Below are 22,306 nucleotides of genomic sequence, written 5' to 3' on the forward strand. Positions count from 1 at the left end.
TGTGTGGACTAAGATGGAGCTGACAAAATGGAGTCAGTATGGTTCAGCCACACAATCCCCAAAGGCCCTCCTCTGTCCAGATGAGACAGAGGAGGGCCTTTCCCATGTGCCAAATCTGCTGAAGCAGCTTTCCTGCACCCATTTTTTTGGCTGAAAAGTACCCTTGTGCACTTTCATTCCTTAGAAGACCACCAGGAATGAACCACAGGAGCCTATTATAAACATACTGATTATATTTATTATTTTATTGCTCCATTACAAATGAAAATAAACTGTGAGAAGATGCAAAAGCATGCAACTTCATGAAGATTATAAAGCAATAGAGGGAACCATTGTAGAAAGTTAAAAGTGGCTTATCCGGTAGGGGGTGCAAAGACTACAAGCACAAAGGTCATCAACGGTTAGATTATTGACAGCATCTGCCAACTGGAATTTATGCACCAATAGAAGTTTTAAAATGAATGTCAGGGAATGTAGGCTACCCCTGACCTCTTAGCCAGGGATTATGGGTGAGAAGACATCAGAAGATGCCTAAAATCTCTACAAAGTTTTACCAAAAACAAGACACTCAAGCAATGTCGAAATTTGCTCTTGCAAGGAGATCCCCATTTTACGATGTTTGACCACACTCTTTCTCCTGCTGGATAGCTGGGGAAAAAATAAACACAAAGAAATCATTAAGAGGGTAGTTACCTAAGATTAAGTTCAGTTTCTTCCAAAAGAATTCCTTGCCAAGTAATTGGAGGCTGCCATACCTTCTTTAAGTTTAGAATGCCAAGGCACTACCCACAAATCCTTAGTCAGGTATGTGTGTGTGCAAATTAATGAGCTGAACGTTTGTTAGACTCAACTGTGTGTTTCTTTTTCCCCATTTGAGAGGTAGATTTATGCCGTTGCCATTTTTACCATGGATCACTCTGAGACTGGGGGGCATGTGAAGCACTTTCTTCAGATTTATCTATCACTATACAATTAGGAAGTTATGCCATTTCAGACAATTTTGACTAACTTTGGAACTTTCAAATAATGCTACATGACAAAACGTTTCCCTTGGCTTGGGGTTTCTCCTGCAGGCTGTAAGCGGGGAGGGCAAAATTGATCCCTTGAACCCTGGGAGACTTGAGTATACCCTATAACTGAACTGATTAGCTCACCTCATCTTGTCATCAGGTAGAGAAGGCCAAAACCACAGTTTGCATGGCTCATTAGGGATGAGATCAAAGACCCAAATAGCTAGATGCAAAAAAATGCCAAATAACAAAAATCGGACAAAACTAAGATGTTTCTAATGCTATGTCCAATATTCCAAGATTGGTTTCAATGTGGGTTTTAGTATTTTTCCACCAAAAACCAGCTTTTTAAAATTCCCCCATTACTACTGGGGCCTATTTTGTGAGAACTACTTATATAAGCAAAGTAAAAAAGGCAATTATTTGATATTTTTTAATGTTATACATTAAATAATTCATACTCTGGTTATTGCTTCCTTTGTGGTAAAATTTACTAGAAGAGTTTATTTACTGAACCTATTAGTTTTCACCATTGTTTGTCTCAGAAAGTCCCCATGACTTACTTTCCTTTGAGGGAAGAGTGTTTTTTTCTTTAGTGTTAGTTTTCTTCAGTTTTGACTTGTCAAACTTCTCCACTTCAGACAAGTCTGGCTTATCACTCATCTTGACTAAAAGACTAAAAAAAAAAAAAAAACCATAAAAAAAAACTTATCTGGTAGAACTATTATCACACTAAGGAGTAACAGCCAAACTTCTCACATTTAATATCAATGTGTATTTTACCTGCTGATTTTCAACAGGAAAACAGCAACAGATCTTAGAAAAGTCATATTTTTATTAGAATACTTTTATTACCCCACATCATTACCCCATTTTTTTTTTTTTTTTTTTTTGCGGTATGCGGGCCTCTCACTGTTGTGGCCTCTCCCGTTGCGGAGCACAGGCTCCAGACACGCAGGCTCAGCGGCCATGGCTCACGGGCCCAGCCACTCCGCGGCATGTGGGATCCTCCCGGACTGGGGCACGAACCCGTGTCCCCTGCATCGGCAGGCGGACTCTCAACCACTGCGCCACCAGGGAAGCCCATTACCCCATTTTTGATAGACAGCAAATGCCATTGGATCAGGATGCACTAGAAACCAAGATGTTCTAGAAACCGGGAGCCAATATGTCTGACTTTTAAAATCACAGCAAAAGTAAAATGGAGGTGATAGAAACACATGAGCAGATAGGGATAGAAGAAAAAATAAGGACTGGGTTTAACCAGCTAATGAATTTGTAAGGAGACAGCACTATTTGAGCACGTTCACTTTGTATTCAATTACTATGAGAGGGTGGCATTTTTCTTGGGGATTAGGGAGCAGCACACAAAAAGGGGTAGCACAAATTGGACTAGTTTCTTTCCATTTTATCTGCCCAAAGACAGTAGATTAAGGGGCTACAATAAGAGGAGGGACTAAATCCAGTCATAACTAATTACATGTCTCACAATAACTCCTTATGGCACTAGTTTGTAAACGCTGTAAGACGGCACAGCTAATTATGATCAAACCAAGAACTTCAGCAGAATGGGATAAACTAGAGCTCATTTCTATTTCACCATATTTTCCCCTCAAGAGGAGAGGGTAGTAGATGAGGCTAGGAGATGAGGTGCCATGTGATCATTCCGGGTTTGTCCAGAAGAGACAATAGGAGACCCCTGAGCCCGGAAAGCAGAGCTCTCCTGCGCGTGCCTGGCCCCACCCTGGTGGGGTAAGACACGTCTAGTGCCCAAACTAGCACTGAGAGGCCCCCAAGCAGCCAGACGTCCCCAGAATGCCTCCCTTCCGTCGAGGTCACCCTAAGACCTTCCTTTGACAAGCGATCAGCCGCCAATCTCCAGAGGGGGGAAACAGGGACTTCAGATACTAATAACAGGGCTGGGTGCATAGACCAGTTTGTTAGCAGCAATCTGCTTACATTTCAAAATAAATATCATCATCGTCGGGAGCCCAGTCCAACCTAACAGCCACGGGAGGGGAGAGAGCGAAGGGCCAGCCCCAGAGAGCCCATTCCGAGCCCCACATTCCTCATCCCCTCAGCCTCGGACTTGCAGCCACAGCGGACTGGCCGCTCTGGGGGCTCCCCCCTCGGACCTTCCAGGGACAGACCCAGGGAGGATTCCGCATCGCGCGCAGAAGGCGGCGTTGCGAAAACAAAGGCGCGGACTCGCCAGGAGGCGCAGATACTAATCGCCCATCCCAACCCCCGCCCCTCCAATACCAGCAGGCCCAAGACGCCAGCCCCGCGGCCGCCACGCCCTCCTGTCCCCACAGTCCTCTGGCTCTGGCGGGGCCGCACGTCCTCACCCGAAGGCTTGAAGACCAGTGAAAGGTAGACCGCTGAACTGAGACCGCTTGGTACACAGGACGAGGTTAGCCTTCCCATGCGGAACCCCGCAGTTTTAAGCTGCGTGACAGACTCCGCCCCCAGACCCCTCCCCAGTCCTCTCCGATTGACCAAGGGATCCTAGACCCGCCTCCTCGCCCCTCCCACCTATTTAGACTTGCTGACCTCAGTCTACTGTCTCCTCTCCACTCAGGACCTCACCCTCGCAACTGGGTGTTGATAACGTCATACCAGATCCGCCTATCCAGACCCCATCCAAGCCCACTGATTGCCCAAGGGATCAGTGGCTGGCCTACCTGCCCTGCTTCTCCCACTACTTTCATCCTGAGAGTCCACTTCCCTTCCTCCCAAGTATACTCACTCCTCCACAATAATAGGGGCCTCTACAATAAGCAGACATATTTTACCCAGTTAGCTTTGAACGTCCAAAACTCCGAGATCCAAGCTGAAGGAGCCATAATCAGGTACTCTTGGCTTTTTATATTCAAAGGACCCTAAGTATGCGGTGACAACGAGTGATGCTCAATGTCTGTTCTGATCCTTGGCCGGGTGTTGGAGGAGGGGTGCTCATGGAAAGGGTGGGTAGTTCAGGATCATTCACTCCCACAACGGGGCATTTCTGTGACAGTGCTACGCTCCTATGTAAAAGTCACATTTTCTAATTTTTCAGCCACTGAACATGGTAGCAGTGTAATCAGAGGAGAATCTGCTGAGGCTATTCATCTATATATCTCTAATCCCGAGCACCTTGCTTGGTCTACAGTAGACACTTAGATAAATACCCGTCTTTAGATTGAAGTAATAAATCCAGGATAGAGCAGAATTTTTGGACAGCAGCACCACCCAGTGTCTATGTTGGGAGACAAAAAGGAGACTCCAGTAGTTACTTGAAAGAACTAAATATTCAAGGTCATTTTCTGGATACTCACCCAGAACCTTAGAGCATTAAGGTAAAATGGAGATAGCACTGTGTCTTTAGCTTGCACGCCATATTTTCCATACGGCTCATGTATGGTGGTAGAGATCTGCATAGATCAGCAATTACTCTCTCCTCAAGCATTTCTTAGGCCTTCCCCACTTCTCTCCATTTTCTTTTCTATGCTCTTGTAGCACGATGTGCTAACTTGAGAGTTTTGTATGTTCATTGGAGGAACTGTTAATACAGAAAGGCACACTCATTCAACAAATAACATTCACTGAGTAGCTACAACGTCCCAGGCATTAAATATAACAAACACCAGTGTTTCCACCACTCAGATTTGGATGCTGTTATATTTAGGTATATTTACTTTGTCTTTTTTTAAGGAATAAAAACATTACAGAAAAACTGAGGTTTCCTTGACCTTCACCCCATTTCCATTCCCCTCCCACTTCCCCAGGGTTATTCCTATCCTGAATATGATATGTAGTTTCTAGCCCATTTTTCTTTCACTACAGATTTATGTGATCTGTTTCCAGGAGCAACATGGACCATTCTGTGGACCAGTGCTCCAGGTGTAAGACTGAATTTCCATATCTCTTGGGGTTGACAGCAAGCCTCAGACACTCACCTCCCCACACCTAGCTGAAACTTCAAAGTCTATCTTGAATCTATCTGCCTCAAATCCATCAGAACTCATCTCATCAATGTCCAACCCCACTTGTGTCAGTCACCACAAGAACCCCCATATCCCCGTGATACCCCTCAACTCCCACATTCTAACTTCCATAAGGCTGTGACCACATTCTCTCTTTAGCTCACTTCTCACACCCCTTCCTTACTCCTAAAACACAATGCAACCTCAATAATTCCTCCATATCGCCACCCTCTTCTCTGAATGTGCCTTTCATTGTCTTGCCCTAACAGAAACCAGGCTCTTCCCTGAGGACTCTGTGTCCCCTGAAGCCCACTCAAGAGAAGTAGATGATTTTTCTCTCCCATCACCATTGTACCACAGAGCCTGAAGCTCTGGTAAATGTCTTCCTTGCTTCTCACTGCTGCCTTTAGAGCATTCCTCTCCCACAACCCTGAAAACCTCCAGCTTTTGACAGCTGTGTCACCAACTAGACTTCATTGTCATCATCTACCAAACCTCAGTGCTCCTCTCCCTTATTTCTCAAAGATTTTAGCTCCTGGAACTGTGCCATTCCCAACGGTAGTAGTCCTGTCTTAATTCCTGGTGAGCTCAAGAATGATCATTCTGATACACTGGCTCCTTCATTTCTCCTTCACGACATCGACCTTGACCCCAACTCAGCTACTCATTTGCATGGCCATACCCTAGGCCTTGTCACAGCAATTACAGCAATCCCTGCATAATCTCAATTTCAAACATCCCTCTTTATGACCATCACCTCTTTTTCCAACTCATTCCCTTTGGTACCCAGACCCCACTATCATTTTTTTTTTTTTTTTTTTTTTGCGGTACGCGGGCCTCTCACTGTTGTGGCCTCTCCCGTTGCGGAGCACAGGCTCCGGACGCGCAGGCTCAGCGGCCATGGCTCATGGGCCCAGCCGCTCTGCGGCATGTGGAATCTTCCCGGACCGGGGCACGAACCCGTGTCCCCTGCATTGGCAGGCGGACTCTCAACCACTGCACCACCAGGGAAGCTCAGACCCCACTATCCTTTAACCTCACAAAAATCTCCAGTCCATTGGTTTTGCCAGATTTCACCATCTCTCGGTCCCTTATTGTTTTCTCTCCCCTCCTTCCCTAGCTCAAATGTCATGCTCAGTCTTTATAATCACTCATTGGCATATACCCTCCAGTCTCCTGCCCCTCTCTCACTTTGTTTGCTTCCCTGGCAAAATCATAACTCTAGCTAAGTCCAAATACACCTCAAGGAGCCTGAACTCACACAGCTAAACCTGGCTAGAGGAAAATACACAACCACAAACTTTTGAACTTTCCCCGAGCTATCAATATGTGGTATGATACTCTCTTGTGATGCTGGGCAGCAGCAGAGAGCTGCAGCTCCCCGTCAGCCACATGATTATGGGGTAAACAACTCATACTGATATACTTCCAATCATTCTGTACCCATTCAACCATTCTGTTTTTCACTTTCAGTACAATATTCAGTAAATTACATGAGATATTCAACATTTTATTATAAAAGAGGTTTTGTGTTAGATGATTTTGCCCAAATGTAGGCTAATCAATGTAAGTGTTCTGAGCACGTTTCAGGCAGGTTAGGCTAAGCTATGATGTTGGGTAGGTTAGTTGTATTTAATGCATTTTTGACTTATGATATTTTCAATTTACAATGGGTTTATCCAGATGTAGCTCCATCATAAGTTGAGGAAGGTCTTTAGATCTCTTTCTCTCACACCAGTTCAACAATATCACTACCATCTCTCACCCCTTTATCACCACCATCAATGTTGCGCTCTCTACTAGGTTGTTTCTGTCAGGATACCATCATGCTGTTATTTCTTATCTTCACGTAAATACATTCTCATCATTATATATGGAATATATATATATATATATATATATATATATATATATATATATTCTCTTAACTCCACTTTTGCAACTGCTAGCAACCTATTTCTTTGCTGCCCTTTGAGGCACATTTTTCTTTACAGATGTATGTAATATACACCTCCACGTGCAATATTTGAACATGAATATTTGAAGGCATCGTTTGAACCAGTTCTTGGTCTAAGACCACATTCCCCTAGGCTTTCTACCTACATCAATCTGGTGTCAAGAGGGAGCCCCAGACAACTTTCCTTCCATAGCCCCCTACCCTCTCTGCCTGCTCTCCACCTCACTCACTCTGCCACAACCATGGTCTCTCTGCTGTTCCTCAAAAAAGTCACAGTCACTCTTGCCTAGGGCTTTTTCAATGTCCATTCCATCTGTCAGGAACATTCTTCCCTCAGATATCCACTTGGACTACTCCTTCACCCCTTTGTGATAGTTGTCTCTATTCAGTGTTTCCAATTTTTCTCCTCCTTCCTATTCTCATTTGAACACATTCCAATCAGGGGTCCACCTCCACCACTCCACTGAAATTGCCATCCTCAAGGTCACGACTAGTTTCTACATTGATCAATCCAATGGTCAATTCTTAATCCTTACTGGACCTATCAGCAGCACTGGCACAGCTGATGAGCCCCTCCTCCTCAGTTCACTGTCTTCAGTTGGCTTCCAGGACCCCACATTCTCCTGGTTTCCTCTGACCTCACTGGCTGCTTCTTCTCAGTGACCTTTACTGGTTCCTCTTCTCCTCCCAGACCTCTTAAAATGGGAGTGCCCCCAGGCTTGGTCCCTGTTCTTCTCATTTCTATCTACACTCCCTTGGTGATCTCTTCCAGTCCTATGCTGTAAAACACTTTCTATACTGATAACTCTTAAATTCAAGTCTGCAGACCAGATCTGTATTGCTGCCTACTCAGCACCTCCACTCAGATGTCTAATAGACATCTCAAACTCAAAATGTCCCAGATTAAATTCCTAATCATTTCCCCCCAAACCTGCTCCTCCTACAGCCAGCCCCATCTCAATTGATGGCAATTATATCAGTCCATATGCTCAGGCCAAAAGTCTTGACATTATCTTCAATTCCTCCCTTTCTCTTCCACTGTACATCCAACCCATCAGGAAATCATTTTGGTTCTAATTCAGAGTGTACCCAAAATCCAATCATTTCTCACCATCACCATTGCTACATATAAGGTCTAATACACCATCTTCTCTCATCTGAATAACTAAAATAGCCTTCTAAGAGATCTCTCTGTTTTCATTCTTGATCCTCTATGGTTTATTCCCTACACAAAAAAATTAAGTGATCATTTTTAAATATAAATGAAATCCTTGTACTTCTCTGCTCAAAATCCTGAAAAGATAGCCAGTTCCATTCAGAGTGAGAACCAAAGTCCCTACAAAAGCCCTACATTTTCTGCCTCTCCATTATATCTCTAACCTCCCCATCTGCTCTCTTCCTTACTCACTCTGTCCCATCTGTGGCCTCCTTACAGTTCCACTGAAAAGCCAAGCTCACTGTTGCCATAGGGCTTTTGGAGTGCTCTTTTCCAAGTTATCCATTTATTTAAATTCTCTCACCTCCTTCAAGGCTCAAATCTCACCATTTCAATGAAGACTATCTGAACTATCCTATTTAATACTGCAACCTGCCCATCCCTATTCTGTCTTACCCTGCTCTGCTTTCATCATTCTCTAACACACTATACAACTTATTTACTTGCTATGCTTATTGCTTTATTTCAGTCTTCCTGCATTGAAATGTAAAGTCCACGAGGGCAAGATCTCTGTTTTGTTCACTGATTCTAAGTACCTAGAATTGTGCACAAAATGAAGATTTGTTAAGTGAATTGTTTTCTCATGATTTTTGCTTCATGGTAAATTATATCACACTGTGTGTAATCATCTACAACTTGATTTTTTCACCCATTATGCTTTCTAGATTTATCCATGTTCATGCATGTTCATGTTCATATGTACATCCTTTTTAACTGGTATATAATATTCCATTGTATGAATAATTTCCTTATGCGTTTCCATTCTTGTGGACATTTAGGTTGCTTCCTTTTTTTCTATTACAAACAGTGCTTCAATTAATATTCTTGTTATAGCCTCCTATTACTCTATAAATGTGTTTCCTAGAAGTGGAATTGCTAAATGACAGAGTATGTTCATCTTCAACCTCACTGGACATTGGCAAATAGCTTGTCATAGTAATTGCACCAATTTACACACATATCAGCTATAGAAGAGTCCCCATTTCCCCCACATTCTTGCAGATAAGTATTTTAAAATTTCTTTTTACCAATCTAAGAGATGAAGATGAGCATCTCCCTAGTGTTTGAATCTGCCTTTCCCAGATTATTTCATGACATGAGCACTTTTTATAGGTTTTCTGGCCAAACTCATTTCTTCTTCTGTGAATTACCTTTTGATAACTTTTACCCATTTTTCTTTTGTTTGTCCTCTTAATATTGCTTCTTATGGATGCTTTACATATTCTATATTCTAATTATTTGTCTGTAACATGTTTTGCAAAATTTTTTCTGCAATCCTATTTTGTTGGTTTGGTTCACAAACCATTCCTATTTGGTTTACAACAAGTGTAACTGGAATAAACCTGTTTAAGGAAAGAACAACTTTTGGTGAGCATGCAACTCTACTGGTGGGAAAGTATCCTATTAGGCAGGTGTTGAAAAGGTTTTACTTAAGTATAAAATCCATACAGAAAAGTGGACATATCTTAAGTGTGCATCTTGATGAATGTTCACAAAATGAAGACACCCATATAACCAACCCGCAGATCAAGACCATCCTTTATCCATCAATTATCCATCCTTTCTCCACTCTTTTGCAGTGCCACATCCTTCATAAATCAATTTCCTGTATATGCCATTTCCAATTTTGTAATCGATTGTCAAGTTCCACAAAAATAGGCCTGTTAATATTTTGATTGGAACGTTATTGGACTTATGGATTAATTTGAGATGAATTGCTAACTTATTGACATGAAGTCTTCCCATGCATAAATGCAGTATTGTTGGGAGACCCAATCCACCATGGGCCCTGAGCATCCCTGAGTTTTATTGCTGAGTATGCCAAAAATGCAAGTCCCTGAAGACTGTTTATCTGAGCCATTTCTCAGGGTCATGTTTGCAATAAAGGATGAAGAAGTATCTCCCCACAGACAAAGAGCAGGCTTGCTTCTACTTTTCATAAAATCAGTGGAGCTTCCAAACTCATTGTTCCTCTCCTGTAATGCAATCCACTATGTGTGCAGCCATCTATCATGAGTCCTTTACATCATCCTTGTGGGACTTGGGGGAGCATTAGGAACAGATGCAAACCAACATGAAGCTCTGGTTACTGCTTTTGTTGTCAATAATAAAGTTCTTTGTCTCTCACCCAAGAGTCTCATGTCTTATGCCAGAATCCATGAAACTAGGGCAGGCTAATGTCTTAACTTGTATATAGGCAAAATCCCAGACCCTGTGCAGGTCTTGACAAGTATATTTCTTCACTTTCAGATATATTTTAAATGTCCTTTAGTACAATTTTATACTTTTATGCGCAATGGCTTGTTCATATTTGTTAGCTATCTTTTTAGCTGCCTTATAGATTTGGGGGCTACTGTGAATGGGTTATTTTTTCTACTGAATCTTCTAATTGGTTGTTGAATTCTACATCCTTTTTAAACATCACTAGTGTAGCTATTCATATGGAATAATGTATTTTTCCCTCAACAGACTGTTGGCTTCTCTTGAGAGCAGAAACCATGTCTTATTCATGTCTGTATTTTTCCAATGAAATATTTAGTTAAGTTAACATTTATTGAACATCTACTATGTATCAGTTGCTAAATAAGGAGTGAGAGGCATTTAACCATCAATAAAACAGGGTACCTGCTCTCAAGGAGTTTATAAAATGTGAAGAAGACCAAAACATCCACAGACTATTACCATTAAGAAAGTTATATTATGCATGATAGCAGAGATATAAACAAAGTACTATGGAAGTAGGGGCAATTCAATGTGATTTGGAGGATTATAGAAGTTCTCGTACCATATGGTGTATTTGAGTTGAGCCTCACAAGGTAATCAGCATCTGGACTGGTACAGATGGAAAGCAGAGGAAGGGAGATGACTTCTCATACCATGCCTGGCATTCAAAGTCATCCACAATTTAGCCCCAAGCTATTTTTCTGAACCCAGATGTTTAGTCTTCGAGGAGATAGGAACTAGCCTCTTATCTGTTAGCCCTTTCCCAAATTCATAATATTTGAGTTCCACCTGTTGCTTTACATTGTAACACACTGATTAAAAGCAGAAGATTTAGAATCAGATAAACTTGGATTCTGGCCCAGGCTCTATAACTTACTGACTATGAGATCTTGGGCAAATGAAAACTAGTAATGGTGCTTATCTCACAGGATTGTGTGATAGATTAGATAATTCTTGTAAAGCTTTGGTATAGTTCCTGGTACAGAGTATGCACTCAGTATACATTAACTGTTATGAATGGTAAATCTATTTTATCCATCCCTCTGGTATTAATTCTCAAGTCAATCAAAACACACTTATTGGGCTTCCCTGGTGGCGCAGTGGTTGAGAGTCCGCCTGCCGATGCAGGGGACACAGGTTCGTGCCCGGTCCGGGAAGATCCCACATGCCGCGGAGCGGCTGGGCCCGTGAGCCATGGCCACTGAGCCTGCGCGTCCAGAGCCTGTGCTCCGCAATGGGAGAGGCCACAACAGTGAGAGGCCCACATACAGAAAAAAAAAAAAAAAAACACACACACTTATTGTATATCCACAATGTGTAATAGATTGTATTAGATATCATGGAGAACACAAAGATGAATAAGACCCTTCCTCTGCCTTCAGTGACCCGTCAAGTAAAGGATATAAAATGTGTACACAAATAATCATTAGGCAAGGCAAATTAAAAGACCTGGATTTTCTCTCTGGCCCTCCATAGCATGAGGAAGTTGGAACATGATCACCAAGATTACTTCCAAGTCTAACATGATTGTATGACTTCTATGACTGTAAGTGCTACATCAAGGTTACTAAGTACCAGGGGAAAGTGGAAAAGAGGTTAAACCTGATTCTACCTGGGAGAGTCGGGGATGCCTGCAGAGAGGAAATGACATTTGAATTGTGTTATAATACACGGGTATCATTTGGTGAGGGAAGAAATGGGAGGAATGGAATTCTGTGAAGAGAGAAAAATAAGAACAAAGGGAAGTGTAGGGCACACTCAGGGAATACCCAGTAGTCTTGTATGGTTGGAACATTGGGATTCATAATGTTTAAGTAGGGAAAAATATAGTGGAAGTAGTAAACTGGTGTCAGATCATGGAGAACCTTGAATGTCATGTTAAACCATTTGGATTTTATCTATAAGCTGTTCACATTGGAAGCTGTTAAAAAAGAGTTGTGGCAATTGTTCAGGTGTAAAATAAAAAGGGGCTGAACAAGGGCTGCGGGTCTAATAATAGAAAAGAAAGGACAGAAATCTTTCAGCATTTTCTTTTTTTTTTTGGCCGCACTCCGCGGCTTGTGGGATTTTAGTTCCCGGACCGGGGATCAAACCTGGGCTCTCAGCAGTGAGAGAACAGAATCATAACTACTGGACTGCCAGGGAATTCTCTCAGCTTTTTTCATATACTACTTTGTGTGTATTATTGAATAATTTTTAATCAAACATTTCTTCAGGGCAGGAACCATTCATTCAATCTAGAAATATTTATTGAGTACCCACTATATGCAAGCCACTCTTCTGGGCACTTGAAATACAGTGGTGAATGAAAGAGTCAAGGTTCCTATATGTTAAGACTCTTTCTGTTGAAAGTATCAAAAAATGATGATACCACTGGAAGTGAGAAGACTAGGTTCAGGTGGGTAGGGGAAAATAGAAAGTTCAATCTTTGACATATTAACTTTGGGATGCCTACAAAATATCTCAGTGGAAATGTCAAGTAAGCAGTTGGATATAGATACCTTGAGATTTTTCTGTGCTCCATCCCACAGTTTTCTCCATTAACATAGTAATTTGTTTAAGGTGAAATGTTTACTTTTTGAAAACTTGATGAATGATTGGCATCTTTATAGATAATACTATATTATATTAATCAATATATATTATATTACAATGACTATGTCAATATGAGGGAGCAACACATATAAACTGATTTATTAACACAAGATATATATTCTTGCTTAAAACAAAACAGAAGAGCATTACCTATAAGAAACATATTAAAATCCCATTCCTGAGAATCCTCTTTACTGTTAGCAATTTTTTTTAATTCAGCAATTAGTAAAAATCCAACAAAAGATATGTTAGACACTATGAAAAATACTATGAAACTTTGAGAAACATTAAAATTAGAGTCTTAACCATTATTTTTGCTTACATTGAAACTCAACAGTTACTCAAATTAAAACAGTTTGCTCAAATTAAAATCTCAACAATAATTTTTGTAGAAAATAAAATCTCAGCAACTATTTTGGTAGATATTGATAAGAACAGTTAAGAAACTCTTGAAGAACAAAAATGAGGTGCGAAGACTTTCCCTATCAGATAGCAAGACTCATTACAACGTTACAGTAATTAAGGCAATGCCATATTGGCACAAGATTAGACAAATAGATAAGTGGAACAGAACAGAGAGGCCACAAATATTCTGAAGAATATATGAACACTTGATATTTGACAGACTTGGCATTATGAATGAGTGGGGAAAGGAGAGATTTTTCAACAAATGATATGGGGCAATTGGGTATTTGTAAGGAAAAATAATGAAATTGGACATCAATTCTCACACTCCATACAAAAATTAATTTAAAGTATATTAAAGTCCTAAGTGTAAAAGGCAAAATTAGAGAAATTTCAAATGTTAATAAAGGAGAATATTCTCATGATGTTGGGATAGGGAAGGATTTCTTTGAAAAGACACAAAAAGCACTATGGATAAAGAAAAAAAGATTGATAACTTTGAATATAGTATAATTAAGGACTTCTGTTTGTTGAAAGAAACCATCAGGAAAATGACCAAAAAATAAGAGACAAAGTGGGAAAAGATATATGCAACACATATAAAGGACAAAGAAATAAAGTTAGAATATATAAATAACACCTACAAATTAATTTTTAAATGGCACACTACCCAATAGAAAAAAATTGGCAGATGTATTGAATAAATGCTTCAAAAAATAATAAATCCTAACGTCTGATAGGCTTATGAAAAGATGCTCAAGAGAAGAAAAAGAAATAAAAGGAATCCAAATCGGAAAAGAAAAAGCAAAACTGTCACTGTTTGCAGATGACATGACACTATATAGAGAGAATCCTAAAGATGCCACCAGAAAACTACTAGAGCTATTCAATGAATTTCGTAAAGTACCAGGATACAAAATTAACGCACAGAAATCTCTTGCATTCCTATTTCTAACAACAAAAAATCTGAAAGAGAAATTAAGGATACAATCCCATTTACCATTGCAACAAAAAGAATAAAATACCTAGGAATAAACCTACCTAAGGAGACAAAAGACCTGTATACAGAAAACTATAACACACTGATGAAAGAAATTAAAGATGATACACACAGATGGAGAGATGTACCATCTTCTTGGATTAGAAGTATCAACAACGTGAAAATGACTATACTACCTAAAGCAATGTACCGATTAAATGCAATCCCTATCAAACTGCCAATGGCACTTTTCACAGAACTAGAACAAAAAAATTCACAATTTGTATGGAAACACAAAAGACCCCAAATAGCCAAAGCAGTCTTGAGAAAGAAAAACGGAGCTGGAGGAATCAGGCTCTCTGACGTCAGACTACACTACAAAGCTACAGTAATCAAGACAGTATGGTACTGGCACAAAAACAGAAATATAGATCAATGAAACAGGAGAGAAAGCCCAGAGGTAAACCCACACACATAGGGTCACCTTATCTTTGATAAAGGAGGCAAGAATATACAATGGAGAACAGACAGCCTGTTCAACAAATGGTGCTGGGAAAACTGGACAGCCACATGTAAAAGAATGAAATTAGAACACTTCCTAACACCATACACACAAATAAACTTAAAATGGAGTAAAGACCTAAATGTAAGGCAAGACACTATAAAACTCTTAGAGGAAAACATAGGCAGAACACTCTATGATATACATCACAGCAAGATCCTTTTTGACCCACCTCCTAGAGAAATGGAAGTAAAAACAAAAATAAACAAATGGGACCTAATGAAACGTAAAAGGTTTTGCACAGCAAAAGAAACCATAAACAAGATGAAAAGACAACTGTCAGAATGGGAGAAAATATTTGCAAATGAAGCACCTGACAAAGGATTAATCTCCAAAATATACAAGCAGCTCATGCACCTCAGTATCAATAAAACAAACAACCCAATCAAAAATGGGCAGAAGACCTAAATAGACATTTCTCCAAAGAAGATATACAGATTGCCAACAAACACAGGAAAGAATGCTCAACATCACTAATCGTTAGAGAAATGCAAATCAAAACTACAATGAGATATCATCTCACACCAGTCAGAATGGCCATCATCAAAAAAATCTACAAACAATAAATGTTGGAGAGGGTGTGGAGAAAAGGGAACCCTCTTGCACTGTTGGTGAGAATGTAAATTGATACAGCCACTATGGAGAACGGTATGGAGTTTCCTTAAAAAACTAAAATTAGAACTACCATACAACCCAGCAATCCCACTACTGGGCATATACCCTGAGAAAACCATAATTTAAAAAGGGTCATGTACCACAATGTTCATTGCAGCTCTATTTACAATAGTCAGGACATGGAAGCAACTTAAGTGTCCATTGACAGATGAATGGATGAAGAAGATGAGGCACATATATATAATGGAATATTACTCAGCCATAAAAAGAAACAAAACGGAGTTATTTTTAGTGAGGTGGATGGACCTAGAGACTGTCATACAGAGTGAAGTAAGTCAGAAAGAGAAAAACAAATACCGTATGCTAACACATATATATGGAATCTTAAAAAAAAACAGGTTATGAAGAACCTAGGGGCAGGACAGGAATAAAGATGCAGACATAAAAAATGGACTTGAGGACACGGGGAGGGGGAAGTGTAATCTGGGACGAAGTGAGAGAGTGGCATGTACTTATATATACTACCAAATGTAAAATAGATAGCTAGTGAGAAGCAGCCGCATAGCACAGGGAGATCAGCTTGGTGCTTTGTGACCACCTAGAGGGGTGGGATAGGGAGGGTGGGAGGAAGACGCAAAAGGGAGGAGATATGGGGATATATGTATATGTATAGCTGATTCATCTTGTTATAAAGCAGAAACTAACACGATTGTAAAGCAATTATACTCCAATAAAAATCTTAAAAAAAAAAAAGGAATCATGTACCACAATGTTCATTGCAGCACTGTTTACAATAGCCAGGACATGGAAGCAACCTAGGTGTCCATAGATAGATGAATGGATAAAGAAGATGTGGCACATCTATACAACGGAATATTATTCAGTCATAAAAAGAAACAAAATTGAGTTATTTGTAGTGAGGTGGATGGACCTAGTGTCTGTCATACAGAGTTAAGTAAGTCAGAAAGAGAAAAACAAATACTGTATGCTAACACATATATATGGAATCTAAAAAAAAAATGGTTTTGAAGAACATACAGGCAGGACAGGAATAAAGACACAGACGTGGAGAATGGACTTGAGGACACACGGAGGGGGAAGGGTAAGCTGAGATGAAGTGAGAGAGTGGCATTGACATATATACACTACCAAATGTAAAATAGATAGCTAGTTGGAAGCAGCCGCATAGCACAGGGAGATCAGCTCAGTGCTTTGTGACCACCTAGAGGGGTGGGAGGGAGATGCAAGAGGGAGGGGATAATGGGGATATATGTATATATATAGCTGATTCACTTTGTTATACAGCAGAAACTAACACAACATTGTAAAGCAGTTATACGCCAATAAAAATGTTAAAAAAAAGAACAAGAAAAATCATTAAAATCAAATGAGAGGCCATTTTACACCCACCAGGTTGGCAAAAATTTTAAAGTCTGATAATAACAAATGTTGCCAGCAGGTGGAGCAATGGGAACTGCTAGTAAGTGTAAATTGGTACACAGCATTAGGAAAAGTTAGTCATTAGGAAAATTTAGGCATTATCCAGTAACATTGAAAGTCCCCATACCCTATAAACCAACAATTCCACTCTTAGGTAAATATCGTAGAGATGTCTGTAGTTATATACACTACTAAGAATATTCATGGTAGCACTGTTTTGTAACAGTCAAAAACTGGAAACAAGCAGGATGTCCCTAAAAGTTTTCATGGATAAATTGTGGTATATTCACACAATAGTACATACAAAAATAAAAGTGAAATAACCAAACAACAGTGAGATACCACTATACACAAACTTGAATGGCCAAAATTCATAACACTGACAGCATCAAATGCTGGCAAGGATGTGGAGCAGCAGGAATGCTCATTCATTGCTGATGGGAATGCAAAATGGTATAGCCACTTTGGAAGGCAGTTTGGCAGTTTCTTACAAAACTATACCATATGCTTACTATACAATCCAGCAATTGTGCTCCTTAACATTTATCCAGAGGAGTTTAAAACTTACGGCCACATAAAAACCTGCACACGGATGTTTATAACAGCTTTATTCATAACTGCCAAAGCTTAGAAGCAATCCAGATGTCCTTCGGTAGGTGAATGGATAAATAAACTGATAAATCCTGATGATGGAATTATTATTCAGTGCTAAAATGAAATGAGCCACAAAAAGCCATGGAGCAACCTTAAATGCACATTACTAAGTGAAGGAAGCCCATCTGAAAAGGCTACATACTGTATGATTCCAACTATATGACATTCTGGAAAAGGCAAACCTATGGAGATAGTAAAAGGTCAGTGGTTGCCAGAGGTTGGGCGGGGGTCAGAATAGGCAGAGCACAGAGGATTGGGGGGTGCAATGAAACTACTTTGTATGATACTATAATGGTGGATACCTGTCATTATACATTTGTCCAAACCCATACAATATACAGCCCTAAGAGTGAACCCTAAGGTAAACTGGACTTTGGGTGATAATGATGTATCAATATAGATTTGTCAGTTGTAACAAATGTACCACTCTGGTGTGGGAGGGTGATAATTGGTGAGGCTATGTACCTGTGGCAGCAGGGCGTATATGGGAATTCTCCCATACCTTCCTCTCAAATTTGCTGTGAACCTAAAACTTCTCTTTAAAAAATCTTTTTAAAGTAAATTTATCACAGTTTAGAAAAATGAAATAACTACAACTACCTGCAACAATATGGATGAATCTCACAAATAATATGAAAGAAGTAGTCACAATTCCAAGTATATAAAGTATATAGAGTTCAAATATCTGTAAAATAAAACTGTGCTGTTTAGGGATGCTTATACGGAATGTTAGGGAACCGTTGACTGAAACTGCCGTCCCTGGCCAGGCAGGATAATAACTGCTTGCATGAGTTATCTCACAACAGGAGGTCCTGATAAGGAACATAGAACTGACAAGCTACAGCCAGCCAGAAGAATTCAGGAGGGGCCAAAAGGAAGGAGGAAATGCCAGCCCATAATATGTTCTGCCAACCTCCCAGAAACCTTCACGGTGGAATCCATCTTGGCTGAGAGATGCACACGCTACCAGGAAGGACCCTGAGTCAGACTAAATATGGGCACAGACAAGATGACTGGCCAGAGACAACCCGGAAACTAACCCCACCACCATAAACCCTGAGACTGCGAGCCATGTGGCAGAGCAGTTCTCCTGTGTTTCCTTACCCTGCTGCCCAGGTGCTCCTCCCCAGTAAAGTCTTTTGCTTTGTCAGTATATGTGTCTCCTCGGACAATTCATTTCTGAGTGTTAGACAAGAGCCCACTCTTAGGCCCTTGAAGGTGTCCCCCTTCTGGTAACAAGAAGATAAATCTATAAAGAAAAGTAACGAAATGATATCATAATAGTCAGGATAGGAGTTATCTCTAGGATGGGTGGAGGAAGGTCATCAGTGAGGGGCCTGGAATGCAGGAGGACTAGGGGTGGGGGTTATCAAGATGTTGCATTTCTTGTCTTGGATGGTCATTACATGGGCAATAGCTTTATAAATGTTCTTTTAACTGGCAGTTCTCTTCTGAATGCTTCTCTTTTCCTAATGAAATAGAAAGTAAGGTCATGAACTGGGACTGAGGATGGGGGAGGAGGTGTTGAAGATTTGAGGAAAAGGAAGTTGGTATGAAAGAAACAGAGAAGTTGGAGAGTAAACAGAATAGGGAAATACAGTATTTTTTACCTTATTCTTTTAGGAAAACTTTTCACTTTTTTCCTGAGTTATCATGTTTTTTATCTCCTATACAACATTATTTTATTAACTTTAATATACTACACTATATGCAGTTATCCCAAACACATTGTTAAATTATAATGCTGTTTAATGTTTAAAACTAAATGTTAAAAGCAAAATTAAATCTTCATGAACCATATACTTATGATAATAGTTTTAATACATTAGTTACTCATTATTTCACCTTGAGCGTTAGGAAGCTGATGTAGTTTATATTTAGACAAAAATACACAGAGCTCAGACAGGGATTTTTATTCTTTTTCTTTCAACTTTCTGTACCAAGTAGCTTTAGTGTCAACTTCTATATTTTATAAGTTTTAAACAGACGTAGGTTTTTATTACCTCTTTATTTTATTGATCTCAAGTCCAAACGCCATTTTTTAAATGTCAGAAAATATAATATTAACACCACAAAACTAAATATTGATATTTAAAATTACTAGAAAACCATTACACTCTTAAATTTTACTTAGAAGATTTAAATGGGGAAAGTTGATTGGTCTATATAATTTTAGAATTTTACCTAGGTTTTTATATGAATCAATCTGTAAAAATAAACTATTTCAATTATAACATGATTTAGTTGTAAATTCATGTTTATAATTGCATAGCTTCAAGTATTAACACACATAATGTAAAGTATTTAAAAAGGCAAATATAGTAAATTTAAACAATTATCACTAATGTAGCTTTAAAATATGCCATGAGTTTTCATTTTCTAATATTCTGTAATAACTGTGCCAGTGTCATAGAGATAAAGCTCTTAGTCTTTTTAAAAGAATTTGAATCTACAAATACTGAATCTAGAAATATTAAAAATTACAACTCAGATAGTTCAGGAAAAACTACCATGTGTGTGTAGACAGAGAATGAGTTCTCAAATAATAAAGCAAATGGTTTATGGGTATTCTTTAAACTCTACTTATGCTGGCAACTTTTCTAGAAGTTCAAAATTATTTCTAAATAAGAATTTTAAATGAAGAACTGACACATGGACTGACACAGTGACATAAGTGGAAATGGACAGTGTACTTGGAAATAAATGCATCTCTTGAAAGAAAAGTGGGGGAGTACGAGAGTTTATCCCCTTCTTTTCAGCTTAAAAACCAAAGCCATTAGCTAAGTAATGATTTTTGTAAATACTTTTTTTCATTCTGAAAGCTAGCCTTTAAATAGAAATAGCTGCTCTTCTACTTTTCCTTCCCTTGTACAAACTCTGTGTTCCCCATACTTGAATCTGCAAGCAGAGTACTGTCCCACCCCATCTAAGTCTGCACAGGGATCAGACATGGGAACTCATCTGCAGCGATTCTGGACCAGCCATTTTCTGTTGACCTTGCTGGCAAATGCTTTCTGATCTCATATTGCTTATAGCTGTGTCTTTAATTTCTTTGATATTCAGTGAGGAATCCCCACAGCTAGGATCTACAGTCAGATCATTATAAATGGTAATTTTGGTTTGGTAAGGAGGTGCAAGTGGAGATCATTACATGATATCATCTATAAGGGAAAAACTGCAACATATGTCATCTTGGAAATCCTCAAAATTCCAGAGTTAAAATGAATCGGACCATTAGGCAATGTCTCTGTGAAATTTCAGATCCTACAGTGCTGTCAACAACAAACATGTCACCAATAACACAAACTCATCAAATGTCCCAGTTGAAAGTCATCTTTAATTACTGTTGTTACTATTATCATCTGCAGCAGCATCATTATCATTAGCACAAAACTAAATCCACTAATAAAGCAAAAACCACACCCCAAAGGCAGGTCTTAATGACAGTGAATCAATAACATTATCTTCATGTACAAGGGACAGCACCCTGAGGATAAAGACCATATCACAGCTTGATAATCAATTCAATAATTCAGCCAACATTATTGAGCACCTAAGCACAATGGGAGATTTAAAAATGTGTACAAGAATCCCTGCTTTCAAGGAGTTTTACAGTCTAGTAGGAGGTATTGAAGAACATCAAGAACACAGCCCACATGAAATCAGTGACATAATGGAATCAGTGCCACATATGAATATTGGAGAGGGGCATCACACGAGACTAATGTCACATTCAGTTAGGGGCAATCACATTCAGTTAGGGATAATCAGAAAAGGCTCCTTAGAGAAGGTGGCATCTGAGCTGGGCTTTGAGAAACCAGAAGGATTTTGGCAGACTGGCATGTGGAGAATGGGTATTGCAGGTGGAGAAAATAGTGTGGGCCAAAGCATGGCCATGGGAAAGCTAGTGGCATATTTGGGGAGGGAACAATAGTCCAGTTTGGCTAGGATATAGGATCTATGTAAGTGGGAATGGTGTGATAAAATGCTACAAGTTTTATGAGGACCATATTTTGAATGGCTCTGAATGACAGGCTATAATTTCAGATCTTTAACTTATGTCACAGTAACTATATTTATCCACAGCAATAAAATATGCAATTATTTATGAAGAGATATAGTCATTCCAGTTCCAGATTTCTTAGGGAACCTCAAGTGGTTTCTAGGCAATGTTATTGCCTTGCTATCAAAAATGTCCCAGCATTTAACACCAATCAACCTATAGTAGAATTATCTATTCTGCATGCAACTAAACCTATTCCCTCAAAGTCTATTCTTCCCATCCATCCAGGGACCACACTTCTTCCCACTGCCCTCAGTTCTTGTGGCACATGATCAGTTGAGGCAAGTCTAACTCAGGATTTCCAGCCATAACTGCTACCCTGAAACTAGTACCCATAGCCTTGAGAAGTGAGAGTGGTGGTGGCAGGAGTAGTGAACAATGTCATGAAAATGTAGCCATCTGAGAAAGTCTATGGAATCCCCATCCTAAGAGTCAAGCTTAGTTCTCTGAAATTGGAATTCCTGGTCCTCCACTCAGTTTGGTCCAGAGGACAACTGGAGGGGTCCCAGAACTCACAGTGCCTAATTAAGGTCACCTTTTAGAGTTTCCTCTTATTCATATCTTTTAGAGTCAGTGAATTCCTTAAAGGAATGACATTTCATGTGGATTACCAGTTACTTAA

The 22,306-nt window shown here is 39.6% G+C and overlaps 1 protein-coding gene across 2 annotated transcripts in view; it reads right to left on the minus strand.

The window, feature by feature from the left end:
- Window positions 1-224: 224 nt before the first annotated feature.
- TMSB15C (thymosin beta 15C) overlaps window positions 225-22,306 on the minus strand; it is a 30,434-nt gene continuing 8,352 nt past the window's right edge. Inside the window, exons 1-3 of one of the 2 annotated variants that reach the window (XM_082680786.1) lie at window positions 3,359-3,462; window positions 1,574-1,686; window positions 225-648 (exon numbers count right to left, since the gene is read on the minus strand). In XM_082680786.1, the coding sequence (XP_082536912.1) occupies window positions 611-648; window positions 1,574-1,673 (138 nt within the window). In that variant the 5' untranslated portion in view covers window positions 1,674-1,686; window positions 3,359-3,462 and the 3' untranslated portion in view covers window positions 225-610. Of the gene's footprint in view, window positions 649-1,573; window positions 1,687-3,358; window positions 3,463-22,306 lie in introns of those variants that run through there. The other variant, XM_082680787.1, reaches the window with a different exon arrangement.

The sequence above is a fragment of the Grampus griseus genome (assembly GCF_964374135.1).
Source record: "Grampus griseus genome assembly, chromosome: X".
Lineage (NCBI taxonomy): Eukaryota > Metazoa > Chordata > Mammalia > Artiodactyla > Delphinidae > Grampus > Grampus griseus.